Source organism: Schistocerca serialis, chromosome 5 (assembly GCF_023864345.2).
Source record: "Schistocerca serialis cubense isolate TAMUIC-IGC-003099 chromosome 5, iqSchSeri2.2, whole genome shotgun sequence".
Taxonomy (NCBI): domain Eukaryota; kingdom Metazoa; phylum Arthropoda; class Insecta; order Orthoptera; family Acrididae; genus Schistocerca; species Schistocerca serialis.
The window spans coordinates 577,942,556-577,967,870 of record NC_064642.1 but is presented as its reverse complement, the minus strand read 5'-3'; the positions used below and the strand labels follow the sequence as shown (position 1 = coordinate 577,967,870).

Genomic DNA, 25,315 nt, shown 5'->3' with positions numbered 1-25,315 from the left:
CAAGAACTGTCATGGCCAAAGAAGCAATCAGCAAGAAGAGGACTCTGCTGACCAGCAAGTTTTGCATGGAATTATGTTCGAAACTGGTGAAGTGCTACACCTGGAGCATTGCACTGTCCAGAGCAGTTACATGGATCATGAGAAAAATGTAGAAAAAATACCCAACTGGATCGGATACATATTTGGACACAAGGAGCTCATTCACAATGTCATTGAAGGGAGATCAAAGGACCTACAGGATGAGGAAGAAGAAGAAATCAACATTTCGATGACATGAAAGATGGAAGGAGATATGGCAGATTGAAGGAAGAAGCTGAAGACAAGAAACATTGGTGTCGGAAATTCTCTGCCATTAGGGAGAATACTATGTAATAATAAGACACCAGGTGGCAGCACTAGCAGTGGAGGGTATACAAACCACATTGGGTGGGGGAGGGGGGGGGGGGTTCAGGAAATAGTTCAGTCATTGTCATAATGCAGAAACAGAGTGATTTCTCTGACATCAAAAAGGGTATATCATCAATTTTAGGGCAAAAGGTGGAAGCATTTCTGAAATGGCTAAGACAGTAAATTTTCATGTGCCACTGTGGTTAAAGTATACCATACATGGCAAAGTGGTACTATTCATAACTGGTGCCAAGACAACGGGTACACCGCAGGCCAAAGATGACAGGGAGAATGATTGCTGCGGAGATGTTTATGGGTGAACAGAAGTGCAACTGTTGAGCAATTGACTGCCCAGATGAACCAAGGGACTATCAACAGTGACTCCTTAGTGGTCATTTAGCAAATGTTGCTGCATATGGACCTCTGCAGCAGGCATCTGGTTCTTGCACCCATGCTGACTGCTGTTCATCAGTAACAAAGACTGGAATCTGCACCCTAATACCACAACTGGATGGCTACTGAGTGGTCAAATGTAGCCTTTTCAGATGAAACATGTTTTATACTCCATCAGACAGATGTTCATTGGCATATATGGCATGAAATGTGTGAAAGCAAACACCCTGCAACCATCTTCAAAAGGGTCATCTGTAGGGCATTCCCTGGGTGATCTCATTATTCTGGAAGGCACATTGGATCAACATAAGTATGCATCTATCCTTGGGGAATGTATTGACCCCAGCATCCAGTTTGTTTTTGCTTGACACAGTGACATCAACCGGCAGAACAATGCAACATGTCACACAGCTCGCAGTAAACGTGCTTGGTTCAAAGAGTACCAGGATGAGTTTACCATACTCCCTCAGCCCCAAAAATTGCTGGATTTAAACCCAGCCAGCAGTCTGTGGGACCATCTTGATAGGGCTATTCATGCCATGGATTCTCACCTGAGAAACTTAGCACACGACACTGGAGTCAGCCTGGCTCCACATCCCTGTCGGTACCTTCCAGAACCTCACTGAATCTTTACCTGCATGTCTCACTGCAGTCTATAACACAAAAAGTGGTAATTCAGGCTTTTGACAGTTAGTCACATTAAAGTGACTGGACAGTGTGTGCAAGACATTAAAATACCATCATACTGAAAGAAGGCTGTGAAAATTCCAAAAGAGAAAGGTGACAGGCGAGAATATTCCCAAACAGTCAGTTTAGTAAGTCAGTGTTGCAAAATGTTGACATGAATTGTCTACTGCGGAAATGAAAAATTGACAGAAGTTGACCTCAGTGAACATCAGTTACTTTTCTAGAAAAATGTTGGAACATTCAAGACAATATCAACCCTACGACTTACCTTAGAAGATAGACTGAAGAAAGATATACGTATGTTTACAGCATATGTAGATTTAGAGAAAACATTTGGCAGTGTTGAATGGAATGTGCACTTTGAAATGCAGAAGGTAGCAGAATAAAATACATGGAGCGAAAGGTTATCTACAACTTGTGCAGAATACAGACTTCAGCTATCTGAGTCGAAGGGCATTAAAAGGAAGCAGCAGTTGAGAAGGGAGTGAGACAAAATTGTAATCTATCCTTGACACTATTCAGTCTATACATTGAACAAGCTTTGAAGAAAATCAGGGAGAAATTCGAAAAGGGAGAAGAAGTAAAAATGTAAGGTTTCCCAGTGACGTAATTCCAACAGATGGAATGTAGTGGAATTATATTAGATGGTGCTCAGTGATTTAGATTAGGAAATAAAACACTAAAAGTAGCAGATGAGTCTTGTTATTTGGGCAGCAAAATAACTGATGATGGCAGAAGCAGAGATGATATAAAATGCAGACTGGCAATAATGGTAAAAGCAGTTCTGAAAAAGAGAAATTTGTTAATGCAAAATTTAAATTTTTGTGAAAGGAAGTCATTTATTAAGATACTAGCTACTCCCTGTGGTGTTACCCATGCTAAAACAATTATTTATAAAGAAATGTTAATGCCAAACTCACTATCCACATGTACACACAATCACAAAAGTTATCTCTTGGAGGTTTTGAGGCATGAGCCACTTGTGGCTCAGCAAACCCCGTGTGATGTCAGGTGGGTTGGGAACACCAAATTTTGAGACAGTTGGAGAAGCTGACAGAATACATTGGACTCACAACTCACTAGTTTACTTAAGAAAAAAAATTAACTTGACCGAGCTGTGAATTAAAAAAATATGTGAGGAAACAGACTAAATAATTTTGTGACATAGAAAAACCAAATCATTGTTTAAGAATCCCAATAATATCCCAACCCAATACCTTCCAGCATTCTATGTGCTGTGAAATATTTTAATGATATCAATGTAATGGAAGGAAACATTCCACGTGGGAAAAATTATATATAAAAACAAAGATGAGGTGACTTACCGAACAAAAGCGCTGGCAGGTCGATAGACACACAAACAAACACAAACATACACACAAAATTCAAGCTTTCGCAACAAACTGTTGCCTCATATCTTTCCTGATGAGGCAACAGTTTGTTGCGAAAGCTTGAATTTTGTGTGTATGTTTGTGTTTGTTTGTGTGTCTATCGACCTGCCAGCGCTTTTGTTCGGTAAGTCACCTCATCTTTGTTTTTATATTTGAAATATTTTAATGTGCATATGTGACATTGTTATAGAGTTTAGTGGTGATTTTATACTAGAGGAATGTTTCTGCTGTCCTAGACTTAAGTATGTTCTTATTTCATTTGTCAAAACAGTTAAAAACTAATCTCAACACTATCTTTCATGAAGGACTTTTGTTATGTTACCTATCCCATGGGAACAGTAGTCACATTGACCATCCCACAGCAACAGTGATTTTTAAAAATAAAAAGTAGCGTGCATGTTAACTCAGGATATAGGCTGTCTCCACTTCAAAGTTCATCCTAATCTGATCAGATGCTTCAACATGAAGGATTAACAAGCACACTGACTTGACAAAGAAAGAAAATTAGCAGTTTCTAGCTTGGTGCAGAGCAAATTTTATAATATTTATAGGTCATCTGCCATCATGCGAGTCTGTTACCAGCATATACACTTGCATATCATAATCAATTTCAGCCTTATTAAAAGCCTACCATGTTCTACATGTAAAGGCACGACATCTCACTGTTGTACAGCTTTTAAATGAGACCATCATTGTGAGTCTTCAAATGTCTCAAAAGCAATGAGATACACCTGACATTCAGCAGCTAAAATGCAGTGGCCTTGTTTGGAAATAGGGATTAAACACCTTGAGGATTGTATAAGCATTGTATGGATTATGTTTTTTCTAAGAGCTATTATTTTTCTATAAGTAATTATTGTTCCACATTTTGTGTTATATTCTTCAAGTCAATAAATATCTTGTACTTCTCACTTTTAAAAGTAGCCTAGGTGTTAATTAATGGCATAAACCACTTCCATTTCAAATTTCTTCCAAATCCATCATGTCGTTTCAGTATGAATGAGTAACAAACATACTCACATACAAACTTACACATTTATAACCTATACCTTATTTTATGCACTATACAACACTTTTCTTTGAAATAGTGCCTCTAAAAGTCAGGTGCATCTTATACTCAAAATTAATATAAAAATGTCCACTGTTTGATTTGAAATTCCCACCAGTCTTAAAAACAGCCATATTTTCGATGCTGCGGGAAACCTGTCTCTATCTGTCAATGTTGGATTGAACTGGCAGCAACAGAGCACCAATTTCACAAACATGAGTTGTAGGGATTCACAAACTTGCCAACACTGTCTCCCTCCTGCCCTGCCATCACAAACCCAGAACACTATTAGCCCATGATGCTTCATTGCAGTCTACGGTGTCACTGAACTTGAACTGAAAGTGATTTGTGTTATCGGTAATTAAAATATGTTTGTTACTAGCTAGTTTCTAATGGAAAAAATAAAAGGTATTCATATGATGCGGACTATAAATTAAAAGTAATAGCATATGCAGAAGAACATGGAAATAGAGCAACCAACATAAAAAAAAAACGATTCGTGATTGGCAGGCCAGTAAAGAAGAACTGGAAAAAAAATTAGGTCGACTAGATGTGCAGATGGAGGACTGAATGCAAAATGGCCAAAACTAGAAGGCAATATATTGAAATGGAATCAAGGACACTGTCAGAATGGCATTGGAATTAGTATAAGAGTGATTTAAATACACGCTCATAAGCTAGCACTACAGTGGAACTTAACACACACTAATGGTGGAGGTGGTTGGTGCTACAGGTCTATGAAGTGTCATGGACTTAGCATGTGAACCAAAACATAAACATCAAACAGTGGAAAATCCAGGATGGAATGTAACAATATTATGAGAAGGAAAGTTGCTACTCACCATGTAGCAAAGATGCTGAGTCACAGATAGGAACAACAAAAAGATTTTCACTCTTAAAGCTTTCAGCCAATGGCCTTTGTCAACAATACACACACACACACACACACACACACACACACACACACACACAAAACACACACACACACACACACACACACACGACTGCAGTCTCAGGCTACTGAAACCACACTGTGAACAGTAGCACTAATGCATGATGGGAATGGCAACTGGGTGGGGGAAAGGAGGAGGCTGGAGTGGAGAGGGGGAGGGATAGTATGGCGGAAATGGTGAACAGTGAAGTGCAGCAGGTTGGGCGGCAGACAGCAGAGTGGTGGGAAGGTGGGGGGGGGGGGGGGGCGAATTGTGGAAAAAGACTCGATGCGGTGGTGGAATGCCAGTTGTGTAGTTCTGGAATGGGAGCAGGGATGAGGCTGGATGGGTGAGGACAGCGACTAATGAAGATTGAGGCCAGGAGGGTTATGGGAACGTAGGATGTATTGCAGGGAAGCAGTCATTGAAATGAAGGATATCATGTTTGGCAGCTTGTTCAGCAACAGTGTGCTCCACTGGTTTCTTGGCCGCAGTTTGGCGGTGGCCATTCATGCAGACAGACAGCTTGTTGGTTGTCAAGCCTACATAGAATGCAGCACTGTTTGCAACTTGATGTTGGTGACAGGACTGGAATAGGTGGTGGTGGGAGGATGCATGGGGCAGGTCTTGCATCTAGGTGTATTAGAGGGGTATGAGCCATGAGATAAGGGATTGGGAGCAGGGGTTGTGTGAGGATGGACGAGTATATTGTGCAAGTTCAGCAGACGACGGAATACTGTTGTGACGGGAGTGTGCGAAGGATAGTGGGCAGGATATTTCTCATTTCAGGGCACGATGAGACATAATCGAAACCCTGGCGGAGAATGTAATTCAGTTGCTCCAGTCCTGGGTGGTACTGAGTTATGGGGGAATGCTCCTCTGTGGCCAGACGTTGGGGCTTTGGGAGATGGTGGGATACTGGAAAGATAAGGCACAGGAGATTTGTTTCCGTACAAGGTTGGGAGGATAATTACGGTCAGTGAAGGCTTCAGTGAGACCCTTGGTACATTTTGAGAGGGACTGCTCGTCACTGCAGATGTGATGGCCACGGGTGGCTGGGCTGTATGGAAGGGACTCCTTGGTATAGAATGGGTGGCAGCTGTTGAAGTGGAGGTATTGCTGGTTGTTAGTAGGTTTGACATGGATGGAGGTACTGATGTAGCCATCTTAGAGGTGGAGGTCAACATCTGGGAAGGTGGCTTGTTGGGTTGAGTAGGACCAGGTGAAGCAAATGGGGGAGAAGTTGGTGAGGTTCAGGAGGAATGTGGACAGGGTGTCCTCACCATCGATCCAGATAGTAAAGATGTCATCAGTGAATCTGAACCAGGTGAGGGGTTTATGATTCTGGGTGTTTAGGAAGGATTCCTCTAGATGGCCCATGAATAGGTTGACATAGGATGGTGCCTTGCAGGTGCCTATAGCCATACCCTGGATTTGTTTGTAGGTAATGCCTTCAAAGAATTAATTGTGGGTGAGGATATAGTTGGTCGTGGCAACTAGGAAGGAGGTTGTTGGTTTGGAATCTGTCAAGCATTGGGAAAAGTAGTGTGAAATAGCGGTAAGGCCGTGGGCATCAGAAATGTTAGTGTACAGGGACGTAGCATCAATAGTGACGAGCAGGGCACCGTGTAGTAAAGGGACAGGAACCGTGGAGAGTCAGTGAAGGAAATGGTTGGTATGTTTTATATAGGATGTTAGGTTCTGGGTAATAGGTTGAAGGTGTTGGTCTGCGAAGGCAGAGATTCTCTCTGTGGGGGCACAGTAACCGGCCACAATGGGACATCCTGGGTGGTTAGATTTATGGACTTTAGGAAGCATCTAGACGGTAGGAGTGCGGGGAGTGGTAGGGGTGACTAGAGATATGGACTCTGGGGAGAGGTTCTGGGATGGGCCTAAGGATTTGAGTAGTGACTGGAGATCCTGCTGGATTAGTGGAATGTCAATGTGTAGTCAGCCACTCAAGCATATTATTGAGTTCCTGGATAATACTGTGACATGTGGGAATTACATGTTGCACAGAGAATAATAAGGGTTTCAAAAAACATCAAGATTAGTTCGACAACAGGCTGAAGATATGGGCTAGAAAAGAACCAATTGTCTAGCTAAGACCAAGTAGCTTTATGTATTGGACTTACAGAAAATGCTGGATTAAGGCAGCATTGCAACCTCGGATGTATTTTTTGATAGTCAAACCTCATGAGACAGTGCCAAAATAAAACTGTTTTTAAAAAATAACATAAGTGAAAGCGCTTTGACACAACTGAAGACATGTCTATTATAAGAATAGGGATATTGTGGCAAGGGTTTCATAATGAGAAATTAGGTGTTTCATGTGGTGCAATAGATGCATGAAGTTTGTAAGGGTTCTAGTATAAACCTTCCATATCTTTTTGAGTGTTGAATCCTACCCTAGCTAGTATTTTTGATAACACCATACCCAAGCTATAGGAAATAGTGAGCCTATGAAAATGTGTGTGTGTGTGTGTGTGTGTGTGTGTGTGTGTGTGTGTGTGTGCGCACACATCTACATCTATGAGGGTTGAATGAAAAGTAATGCCTCCACCTTCGTTACTTGGGTTTGGATGGGAATATTTTAAAAAATCAAATGCAGAAATAATCCTTAGAATGTGATATTTAATTACCAATATTCACTTTTCCACATAATCACCAGCCAAGTGGATACATTTCTGCCAACGATGAACAAGTTTTCTGAAGCCATCATGGAAGAAGTCAACACTCTATTTCCGCAACCAACAGTCTCACAGTTCTCCCAACATCTTCATCAGAAGCATAATGATGTTGCCGCAGATCATCTTTCATTATCGGAAACAGATGGAAGTCAGATGGTGTTACATCTGGACTGTATGGAGGATGCCATATGATGGTGAGATTCAGCCTCTGAAGTTCTGCTGTGGTGGCATGTGAAGCGTGTGGTTTGGCATTGTCATGCTGCAGGAGAACATTTCCCTTTCCCTTTTGGAGCCTTGTTAGCTGTCGTTTCAGAGTTCACAGGGTTGTGATGTATTGTTGTTTCATGATCAAGGAAATCAATATGGATAACACCATCTGCTTCCCAGAACACTGTGGCCGTGATTTTTCCAGCTGAGGGCTTCATCTTGAATTTCTTTTTCTGGGACGAGTCTTTGTGTCAATATTCCATAGACTGATGTTTCGTCTTCAGGTTGTAATGGTGTACCCACGTTTTGCCTCCTGTCACAATTGACAATTCATTCTCGTAAAGCGAGAGGAGTTCGAGTCTGTGTGCTTTCATTTCAGGAGTCAGCATCTGAGGTACCCATCGTGCACAGATCTTCTGATAGCCAAGCAAAGTAATTTCTCTCTGAGTGATACGAAGATCGTCCTGAATGAATCTCTCAACATTTTGCTTGTGAAACTTGGTGGTTGCTGTCAAAGGACATCCAGCTCTTTGTTTTTCATGCAGGTCAGATGTTCCCATCTCAACATCTTTAAACTTACTTGACAAACAATGCACAGTACTCACATCAACACAATCACCATAAACTGCTTTCATTCTCTGATGAATCTCCTTTGCGGTGACACCTTCTGCTGTCAAGAATTCAATGACTGCGCATTGCTTAAATCAAAAGTGTTCCATACTTATACACTGTAACAACACAATTGTTCAATGCTAAGGCTTCCCGCCAACTGGAGCTGTAGAGAAAAGGCTATGGAACAAGCCAGTACCTGCCACATACCAATGCTGCCAACTGTTGAAGAGTTACGAAGGTGGAGGCATTACTTTTCAGTCAACCCTCGTACATCTATACGCTGCAGACCATGGTATGCATGATAGAGGGTACATCCCTTTGTGGCAATTATTAGGGCTTTCTCCCATTCTGTTCACATATGGACTGCAGGAAGATTTGCTTGTTTAAATGCCTCTGTTCTTACTATACTTAGTCTAATATTGTCTTCGCAATCCCTATGGGAGTGATATGTAGGAGGTTGAAATATATTCTCAGATTCATCAGTTATTAAACCTGGTCCTAGAACCTTTCAGGGTAGGTTTTCGCAGTGTAGTTTGCATCTATCTTCAAGCATCTTCCAGTTCAGTATTCATGCTACCTTCCTTTTTATCTGTCCAGTATACTCTGGTAGCCCTCTTTATTATGCGTCCCACACACTTGAACAACAGAGTTTAGGTTGGGTCACATGAGTGTTCTGTATGCAGTCTCATTTGTTGACTAATTGTATTTTCCTAGTATTCTGCCAATGAATCACAATCAGTGTGCCACCTGTTTTATGTATAGCTGATGCAATGTGATAATTTCATTTCATATCCCTGCAAATTGTTACATCCAGGTATTTGTATGAGTTTACCAATTCCAACTGTGACACAGATATTATAGTCATAGGATACTATGTTTTTTTGCTTGTGAAATGTGCTGGTGCTGACTGGATATTTGCACAGCTTCTTTCAGACAGTGTTCCATTACAGGTAACTGCATTGTCTGTGAAAAGTCTAAGGTTACTACTAATATTGTCTGCGAAGTTGTTAATATGTAACATGAACAGCAGGTGTCCCAACACACTTCCCTGTTGATGAGTCTCCATCCGAGAGAATATGTGTCTTCCTCACTAATAAATCTTCAATTCAGTCACAAATCTTGTGTGATGCTGCATATTATCATACTTTTGATAATAAGCATATGTGTGGTACTGAATCAAATGCCTTTTGTAGGTTAAGAAACATTGTATCTTCTGAATTGCCGTGATCCATAGCTTTCAGGGTGTTATGTGAGAAAAGTGCCAAATGGGTTTCACATGGTTGATGTTTTTGAGTTTTGTTCTGTTTAGCATGAAGGAGATCATTCTGTTAGAGATACCTCATTACATGTGAGCTCACTTTTCTGTGGTATGAGTGTTAAACTGGGGCAATTCTCCTGGGTTTTCCTTTGTAAAGAAACATTTGAAATTGGAGTTAAGCATTTCTGCTTTTTCTTTTACCTTAAATTTCAGTTACTGTTTTGTCTGTGAGTGGCTGAACAATAATTTTGGTGCCACTAACAGCCTTTACATGTGAACAGAATTTCCTTGGCTTTTGTGAAAGATCGATTGACAATATTCTGCTATGGTAGTCATTGAAGGCTTCACGAATTGCTCTCTTGACATCCAAACATGTTTCATTCACCATCTATTTATGTTCTAGAACACTATGTTTTATTTTACACCTATGATGCAGTAGTCTTTGTTTTTTCTACGAGTTTGTTTACAGTGACTGTATATCGAGGTGATCTTTAGGAGTTTCTTTACAGTGACTGCATATCATGGAAGATCCTTCCCACCACCAATTTTTCTATTGGGTGCTTATATATCCAGTGCATGCTCAACTATTCTTTTAAATCTGAGCCATAGTTTTTCTACATTCTCCTGTTCTGACCTAAAATTTTCAAGTTCCTCCTTGAGATATGACAGTATTGCTTGTTTATATAGTTTACCGAGCATATAAATCTTTCTATTTGTTTTAAAATGTATTTATTTGCCCTTTGTATTTTGATAATCATTGTTGTTATAGTTACCTCATGTTCATTGATACCAGTTTTGATGTGGACATATACAAAGAGGTCAGGTCTATTGGCTTCCATTAGATCTGATATATTTCCATCATGAGTGGGTTTCTGAATCATTTGTCATAGATAGTTTTCAGATAAGTTGCTTAGTAATGTTTCACAGGATGAGTGCCACTAAGAAAACTATAATTATCCCATTTGATATGCTGGATGATTAAAGTCTCTCCCGATGATTACAGTATGATTGTGCAACTTTTGTACTAGTGAACTGAGGTTTTCTCTTAAGTTTTCAGTTGTATCAAGAGCTGAGTCTGGTGTCGATAAAAGTATCAATCTGTCTAATGCTGGTTGAGTAAAAGAGTATTGCTAGGGAGGTAGCTACTGCATCTTCTGAAGGGTTATGCAGCTGTTGAATGAAAAGTGACCAGGCAATTGGTAAAAAATAATTATTTTGCTGTAAGGAATCAAAATGTGTAGTTTATTGACTGCTTTCCACAGATGTGGTGAAGTGTGACTTATAACTACTGTGGTATTTTTCAAGTTAATAAATCAGTAGTTGATATATCAATTTTCTAGCAGATTACTTACGAGCCTGCTCTCATTTTTGTAAAAGTAAGAGATTACTTTAATAATAATAATAATAATAATAAAACATCAGAACGGCAAACAAATGCCATGTAAGTGCATGATACAAGAGTAAAAAGTATGCCTATTTCTATTAAATAACTCTTCCTTCCATCTAAATATTTTTATGGTTGTTGTTGCAGCAATGTGGGTTAGGATGTGTAAAAGTCTATTTTGTTGGGTAAAAAATTGTCTCCATTTTCAGGAGAAATTATTGTAAAATGATGCAAAGATAAAAAAGGATGTGGGACAACTGTTCAGCAACAGAGGGGTGTACCAAGTGAATAACAGAAAACTAACATATGTTGAAGATAACCAATGAAAAGATATGAATGAAGGTTCAGAAATAAATAGGAAATTAATAAAGAACAATTACAACAACATTATCTGAAGGACAGTGAGAGAAACAGTGCAGATGTATGGGAGAAAAACAGCAATAAATGAAACAAAGTAGGGTTGGTAAACAGCAGTAAAGGACTGTAAATGGTTTGGTAGCACTGGATTGAGAAAAATTGTTATGAAGATATAAATAAACTGCAATCGTATAAAATGAGAAATATTTTCAGCAAAGATCAATAATGTAATCCAGAGATAAACAAACAAAAGAAAATTGCACAGAAAAAACTGTAGTAAACAAAAAAATTCTTTCCTATCCCACTCCCCCACCCTTAAAAACTTCTGCCGCTCTCCTGTTCATCTTTCATTCCTGTCTACACATTGGTTTCTCATGCAGTTTAAATCCTATCCTTGGCTTTTTAATTACCATATTACCACTACTCTGGATTTAAAATAAAGCTCTTAAGTCCCATTCAACTCCTGAACATTTACTTACGTGTCATATATACCTACTATATTGCTTCTGTTTCTTAAACTGAACAATAAACACTGTCCCAAACCATATAAGTATTTATATGTTAGCTTTTATTTTACATCGGGACTAAGCCATCATACATTTGATCTTGTAAACAGTGTTTAATATGTCTAAATGATGATTTTTTTTACTGTGATTACAGTGCTGGTTGCTGCTTTCTGTATCTTCAGAAGCCTTTGCATCTGGGACACTCACTGTCACAAGCTCAAGTATGCCGCATTGCACAGGTTGTGCTTCTGAAAGTGGGCATCACTATCCTCATGTACTACGGCATGACGATGTGTGGCCCATTCCGTTCCATTCTCATCCTGCATAATTATGATTTTGCTGTTCTGACAGCTCTTGGAGCTCTCTTCTCTGGTATGTATAAGATGTGTAGCAGTAATGCAGACACTTCAGATAGTAGCCTTTCAGTAATTTCTTTCCTATCTTCCACAATATTTTTTGATAATGATTATAACTGATGCCTGTATGAGTGATATCTATTGAAAGTTGACATAGGTGGTATACCCATATCATTGCTGTTATTGTTAGTATGTGTGAATTTTGTATCTGTTCATTGAAATTAATGACTGAGTTCTTCATTAATATGTATGCACCAAACACTGTAACCACAACACTAAAATGTGCAACCAATCATTTTTAATCAGATCTGCATAAAAAGGTAGACAGTTACAAAATCAAAAAGAGGAGGAATTGGCCACTGTACAAGCACATACCACTGTTGGGAAAAAGCATTCTGTAGACATTTCCTTCCATTATGGTCTTCAGTGTAGACATTCATGTTGTTCCTGCTTGTTTCATAATGTCTTCTACCCATTTTCCATTAGGTTATTATGTTGTTCTTTTCTAATCTCTTGAAATCTAGCAAGAATTTTCTCTGTTCATTTAACACCTGTTTGCATGGCCTCATGTCCCAACCACCTTCACTTCTTTTCTTATTGCAGTGATAATTATGTCTTCTCCCATGGTCCATTCATTTTATATGTTTGTTTTCCTGCCCATCTTGGTAATTCCAACATGTATCTCTCCACCACTTTTTAAATAAAAGTCCTTGTCTCAGTGCCCAGAGTTAAAACTAAAAATACCTACTAGTTGTAAAATTTCATTTTCTGACAAATCAAGAACTTGATTTAGAAACACTATTTAGTTAATCAAAAGCACTTTAGCTCAGCTTGTCTCTCCTGTTTATTCCCACTTCTCTCCACCAAATCACTGTCTCAGCTGCCCTAATATAAAAACTTATCTGGTCCAGTAACTTCATTATTAATTTGTACTATTTTCTTACAAGGACATTTCAAACTAGTTCCTCCATTTCTGTTGAAGATTATTTGCACTTGTGTCAAGCAGTACTTTATCTGTCATCCACAAAACAAAAGTGGTCATATTCCCAGTCTGAACAAATGAACTTTATCTAGCACTGCTGAGAATAGTTCTGTTGATAATGAACATTCCTGTCAGATTCTTATGTAAATTCCTGTTTTCCAACTGTCATGAAGCAGTATAAGAGAAAGCTTTGATGTATATATCCTACAGTGTATTGAAGAGATCCAGAAGGTGTTACTCTTAAGAACCAGTCATTGAGGCAGTTTTTGAGAGAAAAGCAAATGTTTCAGATATGGGGGTTTAGTCCCCTAAATATTAGCACCATGGTATCAACATCTAGGAAAGGGTTTGGCAGATGTGGAGTAAGTCACTGTAATGAAGACAAAACATTTTATTTAGTTTTCCAATTGGTAGATCTGCTTGCTGTGACTTGTACTGAGGTAACTTTGTAAGAGATGACTCCAACACTGCTGTAGACACTGTGACTGTGCCCAGGGTTGAACTGGTAACTGCCAGAATAGGCCACGCATCCAGAGAAGGGCCTGGCTGTGTCTGCCTCATCACTGTTGAAACCGTGCCTAAATATGGTGTTACTGCTACTTGTTTACATTGTTGGCAACATCTGGTGTCCCCAAACATATCAACATCTGATACACTGTATTGTTAGTTGTGGCATAAGTAGCCAGACATCAGCAACAACTATGGGGCAGGCAGTTAGTGTGTGAAAATACAATACGGTGCTTGCATTACTCCATAAATTTAAGATACGTGCCTTCACCTAATTTGAGCTGCAGCAATAAATTTTTTCTCTTAACAAGAATTTTGCAAAAAATTATGGGTAGTTAATATAATGTTCGATCTTTCCACAGTCTTTACAAATTTAATGCATTTTGGGTTAACCCATCATCAGAAATCAATCTAATAAGAGAGAAACAAATGACAAGTAGTTTTATATGAAGTATATAAAGCATATACAGGTTGATTTGGAACATTTACAAATGGACATGGCACATAGGGCATACAACAATGATCAGTAACTGGTGGTGACAAAAACCACAAGAGGGCGCTATGGTCACAAGATGATGTTCCTATACAAGCATGGGTGGTGTGCATGGAGACTGTCACCAATCACACTGTGGAAGTGTTGGAAGTTAACATGGCTAACTACACATACCGTAAAATGGCTGAAATTCATTTGATTTAAGGCACAGCCAACTGCAGTGTTGTTCTTTGGTAACCAGCAGCCAGCTTGTGGACATGGAATTAGCCAGTTTCACACTATCAGTGAAGCACGGTGGCGAATAAAGTGTGGTACAGCATCTTTCTACAGGAAAGTAAGAGATTACTTTAATAATAATAATAATAAAACATCAGAACAGCAAACAAATGTCATGGCCAACTGCAATTTTTTACCTTCCAAAATAGACTTTTACACACCCTAACCCACATTGCTGCAACAACAACCATAAAACTATTTAGATGGAAAGAAGAGTTATTTAATAGAAATAGGCATACTTTTTACTCTTGTATCATGCACTTACATGACATTTGTTTGCTGTTCTGATGTTTTATAATAATAATAATAATAATAATTATTATTATTATTATTATTTTTATTATTATTAAAGTAATATCTTACTTTCCTGATAGAAAGATGCCGTACCACACACTATTCGCCACCCTGCTTCACTGATAGTGTGAAACTGGCTCATTCCATGTCCACAAGCTGGCTGCTGGTTACCAAAGAACAACATGGACAGTTGCGGCAAGAGAAGCATTCTTAAGGGGATGCAATGTTACCAAGTACATGAGGCATATCTCATGCCACTGTTATTCCCCAATTATCATCCATCTGGTGCACAGAACATGATGGATTGCATCCATTTCATTCTGAACATGTCCAGATATTGCAACCAAGGACTACAAGAAGAGCATTGGATTTGCTTAGTGGTTTCAACAGGAATCCGCAGCAGACCAAAGCTTCACAGTGAGTGTCCTTTTCACCAATGAGGCTGCATTCTCACTCGAGGGTGTGATGAACATTCACAACCTGCATATGTGGGCACATGTGAACCCACATGCTACATGTAGGCATGGCTCACATTGCAAATTTACCCTTAACTTGTGGGCTGGCATCATGGGAGGCTGTTTAAGTGGGCCATATATTCTCCCGGACCAACTTGATTGTTGGATGTACCTCATAATCCTATGAGAGGTTATGCCAGACATGCTGAGTGATGTTCCCACACCTATTCATTGCTGCATTTGATTTCACCATGATGGAGCCCCTGCACATTTCAGCAATGTGAGGGCACATTTCAGCAAAGTGAGGGCACATTTGCAGGCAACATTTTCCTGCTGCTGGATTGGTCACAGTGGGCCAGTCACATGGCTGTCACAATCACCTAATATGTCTCCTGTTGATTTTTTCCTGTGGATGTACCTGAAGGACCTTGTATATGAAACACTTGTTCCATCACCGGAGGACCTAGTGGGCATGATTGTTGCAGCAACAGGGTGTCTTCAAGATAAACCAGATACCTTTGAGAGGGTGTGCCATTCAATGCAGCATCGATGTCTCGATACATCTGGACAAAACTTTGAGCAGCTTCTGCGATGGGCATCCATTTGTAGCTTGTGACCAAATAACTGCAGTGCCATTTAGTAGCCCCAGGTGGCCTCTGCGACCTCCATTTCCTATGTGATTAATGATCCTGGTTGTATGCTCCATGTGCCATGTCAATTTGTAAACATTTTTTGAATCACCCTACATATTTAATATATACCATAATAATATAATAGAGAGCATAACATCTTTCTTCTTGCTACCAGTGTAAAAGTGTGAAAAAGCTGTGTTACAACATTTATTAAAATACAGATTATAAGGTATCATGATGAAATTATTATTATTATTATTATTATTGTTATTACACTATATATGTGGGGTATTAAAATAGTAGAGTTAAGCTAGAGTAATGGACATTGGTATCTCCAGATTAATTCAAAAATTTTAACTCTGTCACTATAAATACGTAGATAATAAAATTGAAATAATGAAATACCACAGTATTAAAATATTAAACTTAAACTGGAATGGTGATCATTGGTACTTCCAGTTTAATTTTAATATTTTATGCTCTAGCTGTATGTCATATTATTAAACTCATCATGATCTCTGGATAGGGCTTTGCAGAAGAATGCTGTCATCAGGAAAAAGCAAAACTAGTCTTCTTCAGGCCTGAATATGGGATGTTAGATTTGTTAATTGGGTAGGTAGTTAAAGAATTTTAAAAAGGAAATGATTAGATTGAAGTTAGATGTAGTGAAGTTAGTCAGGTTTGGCCCTAGGAAGAATGGGACCTCTGGTCAGATGAGTACAGGGATATAAATACAAAATCAAATAGGGGTAATGCAGGATAGATCTAATAATGGACAAGAAAATAGGAATGCAGCTAAGCAACAATGAGCTGCATAGTGAACAAATTATAATAGTCAATATAAGCATGTAAGCCAACACCAACCACACTTGTACATGTTTATATACCTCCTTGCCCCGGAGATGATGAAGAAAATGAAACAAAGTACAACGAGATAAAAGAAATTATTAGAGAATTAAGAGAGACAGAAATGTAGTTGTGATGGCAGACTTACATTTGATAGAATAAAAAGGAAGCAAAGGGAAAATAGGAGGAGAATGAGGAATGTATAATAAGAGGAATGATAGGGGTAGCACCTGGTAATGTTTTGCACACAGCATAATTTATTTGTTCTTATCACTTGGTCTAAGAAACATGAAAGGAGGTTATATACACTCTGTGTACACAGAAAGTTATATACACTGAATTGTATCTGATAGATTATAAAACACTAAGAAAAACATACCAAAACCAGATTTTAAACTGCAAAATATTTCCAAGGGGCACCTGTTTATTGGTTACAGTTATGAACTGAAGGAATTGCAGAAAGATAGGAGATAATGAAATGACACCTGAATAAATTAATAGAACCAAACATTGTTGTGGGTTTCAAAAGAAGCATTACACATCAATTATCTGAAACAGGGGAAATGAATGCAATAGAAGATGAGTGGGTACTTTTGAGAGATGAAATACTGAAGACAGCAGAAGTTCAAATGAGCAAAAACACAAGGCTGGGAGAAATTCTTCGGTACTGCCGGAGATACTGAATTGATTTGATGAAAGGAGGAAATATAAAAAATATAGCGGATGAAGCAGACGAAAGGGAATACAGACTTCTAAAAAATTAGATTGACAGAAAGTGCGAAACTGGCAAAGAAGGAATAGCTGGAGGAGAAATAAAGTGTTTTAAAAGGATGCATGACAGTGGGTAAGATAGATGCCATGTATAGAACAAATTAAAGAGAACTTTGGAGGAAGAAGAAGAAGAAGAAGCATCTGTATGAACTATTGTAAAAGTTGAGCCACACATGAAACTAGAGGGAACTCCTATCAGTTTATTCACAACAAGGTATATATACAGGATGCTCCATGGAAACAGTGCAAATTATGTTAAGGCTGTATTCCAAAACAAAGTCCAGTCCACACCACAGTAAAATTTCACCTATGATGAATAGAGCCCACAGTATAAACACCTTAGCCAAACCACTCCCGAAGACAAGTGTATGGTTTCTATAGTGCTGTCCAACCCCCCCCCCCCCCCCCTGCTCCCAGTAGTAACAGTGGGGGGAGAAGACACAGGTGTTGCGTGGTTTAGAGGTGTGGTTTGGTGTCCATGGGTGTCACTGCAGAAGGCTGAGGCAGGATGGCATTCTATGGAAAATGCCTGAGTTGCCATGGGACAGGAGGATGGAGAAGCATATACATCATGACCCATGGCAGACATATATCGTTAGGTCATCCTGTAGATCCATGTTTGGTGGTGCCCGAAGTGGTAGGCCCATACCTGAGTGCCACTAGAAGGGAAATGCTAGCTGATGACATGTTCCAGTGGTGGACAAAGCATATCTGAGAGATTGTGGTGAGTGCAGTCATGCAGCCACTCTGCTGGGCTGCAGCACTTGATCGAGGTGGCCCTGTAAGTTGCCGTATTACTCAAAAGGTGTTAGGTGTGGTGTTAGATACCATTTTCTTGCAGATATGGGTTTAGAACTGTTTAGATGGCTGTTTGAGACTGTGTAAAAAGGGCAGTGTGAAGGTATCTAATCCCATTACAAGTGCAAAGCCATACGAGATACATGCCACTCTGTTATCAGAAACCAATGTACAAGGTGTACTTTCTAGGGCAGAGATTTTTTCCAAGGCTGCAGTAGTAGTGGTAGGGACATTCAAGACATAAAACGGTAGTGATACAAGTAATCAATCATGCTCCACCACAAGGAGTCCAAAAACAGAGCAGTGCAATGTATGTGGATACACTCCCATGGATCTGCAGTGTTGAGCCAGTGGGAGAACCATTGGCATGCAGGTTGTTGGGCCTGACAGGCAGAAAAGAGGCACACTGTGTTTGCAATGTCTCTGCAGTATTTGGCCAGAATACTTGTTGTTTCATCATACTTTCCAGCCAGGAGTGCCCCAATGGGCAGTGTGCAGGAGCAGCATTTGTGCAGAAAGGTATGGAGGAATCAAGATGCAGAAGTGGCTCTCATCTAAGACTGACAACAAAACCTCTAGTTTATGTGTAGTTGATGCTGCTGTGCCCTGTAGGGATGGAATTTGGGTCCAGGGCTCCATGTTGTACAAAGTGAACAAGACTGCGTACTGTTGGGGTCTCGTGGACGGTATCTGCGATGTCACTTGATATTAAGGGTAAGGTTGCAACAGTTCTATCCAGATCTGAATTGAGCTGGGAAATCACCAATTTGTGTTGGTTGAAGACTGGGTCAGGTTCTGTGGGAATCAGGACAGCACATACCCATTTGTGTGTAATGTCACTGTTCAGTAGCGGATAGAATAATGAAAATTAGATGAGTGTAGTGCCCATCACTGGAGGTGATGGGTGGTCTGGTCTGATATGTAATGCTTGAAGCCAAAGATGGTGATCAAAGGGCAGTTATCTGTGACAGGACTAAATTTATCTCTATAGGAATAGTTTAAATTTCTGAACTGTGTAAGTGATTATGAGGGCCTCCCACTCCGTTTGAGAAGTGGATAAGGTCTCGTAAGCATATGTGATAGATATTCAGTGACATCAGGGTACTTACATGACAGGAGTGTGCCAGTACTGTGTGCACATCAGGTCCTACTATCAGAGGCAGATCAAGGGTGTATGCCAGAAGCAGACTCAGTGTATGTGTTGTCAAACACAGTTCCTGATTAAGGCAATTTTTAAAGACTGAAAAGGTTGTCAGCAGGAAGGCCGCTATTTGAAAAGTACACCTTGGTTTCATAACTGGCTCAGTGGGTAAGAGAGTTCTGCTGGGTTTGCAATTAATGGGTCATAATAGTTCATCTTATAAAGAAACACTTGTAAGTCTTTGTAAGTGTTTGATACGTATCGGAGACTGTATTTTATTGATCATCGCAACTTAATCCCTCTTTGGTCCCAGGCCATTTGCTGAGTGTTTAAACTGCAAATATGTCAAGTAATGCCACGTGAAAGGACACATGCACAGGTTGCATTTAAATCCTTTCACTGCCAGCCTCTGGAACAAAAGTTCGAGGTTGTGAAGATGATGCTCTGGAGTTGCACCTCTGACAAAGATATCATCAAGGTATGTGGCACGGTTGGGAGTATCTTTTAGTAACTGATCTGTAACACACAGAAATATGGAACGGGCTGAAGAGATTCCAAAAGTTAACTGAGCCGTATGGCGTATTTAAAAGTAAATAAATTTGTGGTGCTGTACCCAAGGCGATTTGAAAATACTTCTCTGTGAAGTCAGTTTCATTTAACAAACTGCCATGGCCTAATTTTGCAAAGAATTCATCCAAAGTCAGTAGAGGATAATTTTCCACTTCAGCTTGTGTGTTTGTTGTTACCTTAAAAGCACCTCAAAGTCTCATGGTGCCATTGGGTTTACGTACTGTTACCAGAGGAGTGGCCCATTGGCTATAGGGAGTAGGTTTAACACTTCTTCAGGAGCAAGTCTGTCCAGCTATGTTTTGTGAGCATCTTTTATAACCAAGAGCACCAGGTGAACTTCAAAAAACACAGGGCAGCAGTCACTTTAAGAAGGATGTGTGCTTCTGAGAAAGTTGTCTTTCCTAATCCAGGTAAGAAAATTTGAGCATATCTATCACAGAGTGCCTTTAAGGTGATGAAAGATCATTTACATTTCTCAAACTGTAAATCCAAAAGCATGAAGAGAGCCTATCTCAAAAACATTATCCACTTTAGGGTCAGTTACAATCCAAAAATTTGCTGTGTGAGTTACTTGGTAAGTAAAACTGGAAAATTTCCTAGCAAACATACATGATGATATCCATAGTCCCAAAGATTTCTCTCAGATGTCTGCAAAGTCAGTGGCCATAAACTTAAGTATGCACATTCATTTAGTAAGGACACAGGAACATTGGTATCCTTTAGTAACCTAACAGGATGTTTGCCAGTGAACACATGTAAGTGCATTTTCTGCACTGTGTTCTGAGAAATCTGGACTTCCATAGATTGAACATTCATGTGGTTCACTACTGCAAGTTGTGGCATATTTGCAACAGAACTGCTAAAACATACCTCTTGCATGCAAGTGTCCCCTTTTTTCACACTCATGGCATGGTGCACTCCGATGGGGGCATGTGGTACGTACGCGATGGAGGATACAATATTTACATCCAGGCAAAAGTGCTGCTGCTAATGTGCCCCTTTGCTGCTTGTGTAGTTGTTTATGGAGATGTCTGGACTGTTGAGCAGGTTAGGGCGAGAGCTGACTGTCCAGACGTCTTCTTCCATCATAAACAAAATTGGTGGTGTGTGGGCAGTTTTGTTGATCTGAGATATTTACATTAATTCTATCTGAGAAGGTTCCAGTTTCCTCAATATGTGGTGCCTTACTTCTGAGTTTGGCGTAAATCATATTATAATGTCCCTGATTAAACAGTCCATGTAGTTCTGCCCACACAAACATTTGCCATCACAGTTCCTACGTAGTCCATGTAGATTTTTGACCCAGTTCTCATAAGATTGATTGAGGCCCTTTTTTTTGCATACAAAATTTTTACCTGGATGTAATAACATGTCCCCCCCCCCCTTTTTTTCCCTCGAAAGATGATCTTGTAATAAAGAAAATATTTTAGACATGCTTCACCAGATTCATTAATGGCTCCAGTTTCTGTATTAGGTGATCCAGTTTGGGATTTCCTAACAAGGTCATGGCCATTTGCCTTTTGAAGTTGTAAATTTGATAAGCTGAAAAATATAATTGCAGTCATCGATGGTAAGCGTCCCATTTTTCATTTTGTTTATTAAATGGAGGAAAACTTGTAAACATAGGTGGTGCAGGAGACATTCCTGCTGCATTTTCTAACACTTCCATTGCTTGTAATGTAGAAGTCAGTAGCTCCAGATAACCCTGCATGGTTTGTGTTAGTAGTTGAGGTGGAAAACAGACGCTCTTGCATGACTAGGAAGAAAATCAGATTCTGATTTGCAAAGGTCACCGATCCCATCCTCGTTGCCACTTTTGGAAAAGACCAGTTACACACAAAACTAGTGTGAACTCACTCTGGTTTATTCACAACAAGAGATTACACAGGATGCTCCATGGACATATCAAAAGTTATCTAAGTCCATATTCCAAAGTAAAGTCCAGTCGATACTACATCAATGTTATTCTAATGACATATAGAGCCCACAACATAAATGCCTTAGCCGAACTGATAACACGCTCATTGTGCATTTCACAGATTGCATCACAAAAGTCTCAGACTGGCCTTGGCCACCTTATATACCAGACCTTGGCTTGGTGTCATCAGAGGGCACTCTTGATGACAAATGCCCTCTGGGTAGAGGTTCTGTAGCGGTCAGCAGTATTTTTGTGCCAGCTATTCAGTTTCCGTAATGATGCCAGATGGCACCCCTAGATGAATATCAAGAGCGCAGTTGGGAAGCCAGAGCTATACAAAGAAGAGACAACTTAAAGTTGGAAGGAATGTATAGAAGGTTTATACAAGGGAAATGAAGATGGAGACAGTGTTATAGAAATGGAAGAGGAAGTAGATGAAAATGAGATGGGAGACATGACATTGCAAGAAGAATTTCATACAGCAATTAAAGACCTAAATTGAAACAAGGCCCCTGGAGTAGATGCGATTCCCTCAGAGTTACTTAGGTCCTTGGAAGAGCCAGTATTGGCAAAACTATTCTGCCTGATGTACAATATATGAGAGACTGGAAAAATACCATCAGACCTCAAGAAGAATGTAATAATACCAATTCCTAAGAAGGCGGGTGCTGACAGTGTGAACTTTATTGACTTATCAGTTTAATAAGTCATTGTTGAAAAATACTGACATAAATTATTTAGAGAAGGCTAGTAGACACTGACCTCGCAGAAGACGTAGGAACATGGGGGGCAATACTGCCCTTTAGATTTACAAAGATAGGTTGAGGAAAAGACAAACCTACATTTATAGCATTTGTTGATTTTGAGATACAGTCTTGGAAATTCTGAAAGTAGGAGGGATAAAGTACAGAGAGAAAAAGGTTATATACAGAAACCAAATATATACAGAAACCAAACTGAAGTTACAGGAGTTGAAGGACTGGAAAAGAAACTAATAGTTGAATAGGGAGTGAGACAGTATTGTAGCCAATCTTTGATGTTATTCGGGTTCTATATTGAGCAAACAGTATGAGAAACTAAGGAGAAGCTTGGAAAGGGAATTAAAGTTCAGGCACAATGAATAAAACCTTGTTGCTTAACAATAACATTGTACTTTTGCCAGAAATTGCAAAGAACTAGGAATATCTGTTGAATGGAAAAAATATTGTCTTTAAAAGAGGTTAGAAAATTAATGTCAACAAATGGAAGACAAAGGTAATTGAGTGTAGTCAGATTAAATCAGGAAGAGCTGATGAAATTAGATTAGAAAATGAGACACTAATACTAACATTTGAGTTTTGCTGTTGGCAGCAAAATAAATGATGATGTTGGAAGTAGATAGGATATAAAATGCAGACTAGGAGAGTAAGAATGCTGAAGATTCTTTGGTTAGCTTGAATAACTAATGAGGAGGTTCTGAATCAAATTGGGGGAAAAATTATGGCACAAACTGATGAAAAGAAGGGATCAGTTGATAGGACACATCCTGAGGAATCAAGGAATCATTTTGTTTATGATGGGAAGTGTGACGGATAAAAATTGTAGAGGAAACCGGGATAGAAATACAGTAAGCAGGTTCAAATCAATGTAGGTTGCAGTAGTTATACAAAGACGATGAGGCTTGCACATTAGTGTGAAGAGCTGCATCGGACCATCCTTTACACTATAGACCACAAGAACATGATGCTTTATAATCCCTTTCTTAAAAGTAAGTGTTGCAACATAGTTCTTACTTATTTTAACAATGATGGGAAGGAAAATAATTTAAAATGACTTTCATTATTGCAGCATATGCCAAATTGATTCTGTAGTCCATAGTACATTTTATACTTTTACAGATTTTATTTATGTCATTTTATTTATGTCTACTTGTCTAATAACATATTTTATATAGATGTTATATTGAAACTTTAATGTGAAAATATAGCACTAGCCCCATCTACCTGCCTCAGTGTTTTATACACTGAGGTGCCAGAAGTCATGGGACATCTCCTAATATCACGTCAGACCTCCTTTTTCTCGGCATAGTGCAGCAGCTTGATGTGGCATGCATTCCACAATTCATTGGAAGTGCTCTACAGAAATAGTGAGCCATGCTGCCTCTATAGCTGTCCATAATTCTAAAAGTGTGGCTAGTGCAGGATTTTGTGCATGAACTGATCCCTCACATATGTCCCATGCCAGGTGATCTGGGTGGCCAAATCATTTGCTCATATTGTCCAGAGTGTTCTTCAAATGAATTATAAACAATTAACAATTGTGAGCCAGTGACATGGTGCATTGTCATCCATAAAAATTTCTTGTTTGTGTGGGAACATTGAGTCATTGAATGGCAGCAAATTTTCTTCAAGTGGCAGAATATAACCATTTCCAGTCAATGATCAGTTCAGTTGGTCCAGAGGACCCAGTCCATTCCATGTAAACACCACCCACACCATTGTGACACCACCACCAGCCTGTACAGTCCCTTGTAGACAACTTGGGTCCATGACTTCAAGGGGTTTGTCCCACACTCGAACCCTACCATAAGCTTTTAGCAACTGAAATTGGAACTTACCTGACTAGGCCATGGTTTTCCAATCGTCCAACCGATATGGTCACAAACTCAGGAAAGGCGCTGCAGGCGATGTCATGCTGTTAGGAAAGGCACTCATGTAGGTCATCTGTTGCCATAGCCCTTTAATGAGAAATTTCATTGTGGTGTCTTAATGGATATGTTCATAATACATCCCACATTGATTTCTGTGTTTATGTCATGCAGTGTTGCTTTTTGCTTGCCTGAAATTTGGTATTATTGGCACACTCTTGACACTGTGAGTCCAAGCATATTGAATTCCATAATGATTTCCAAAATGGAATGTCCCATGCATGTAGTTGGAACCATATGTATGTTGATTCATGCCATGTGGCTATAATTGCGTCTGACACCTTTTCACAAGTATCAACTGAGTGCAAATGACAGATCTGCCAATTTACAGCCCTTTTTTACCTTATGTATACGTTAGTACCGCCATCTGTATATGTGCATATCGTTATCCCATGACTTTTATCACCTCAGCTTTTAAGGCAGGCCACCTCACCAAACTATGAGCAGTGGTTCATAATACATTCTTTTGCATAGGAATATTGATGAGATACTGTGTATTTAAATGTATGCTGCTCATAAAACAACTTCTCATTTGCTTCTTTTTTACCTGATAGTTTCTGGGACGACTCAGGCTAATGTTCATTCAAGTTGTGTATGCTGCGAATAGAAAAAGCAATAAAGAAGAAAAATTATATTAATTAATGCTACTATGACGGAAGACTCTTGTTATGATTTTATGTCATCTACTGTCAAAGTCACAGGTCGGCTGTTAGTATGTGTTGCAGAAAGGTGCGGCCC

General features: G+C 39.4%; 1 protein-coding gene across 1 annotated transcript in view; it reads left to right on the top strand.

Moving 5' to 3' along the window:
* LOC126480793 (zinc transporter 5-like) overlaps positions 1–25,315 on the top strand; it is a 258,821-nt gene that overhangs the window by 93,714 nt on the left and 139,792 nt on the right. Inside the window, exon 3 of the mRNA XM_050104106.1 lies at positions 12,007–12,224. Coding sequence (XP_049960063.1) covers positions 12,007–12,224 — 218 coding nt within the window. The remainder of the gene's footprint in view (positions 1–12,006; positions 12,225–25,315) is intronic.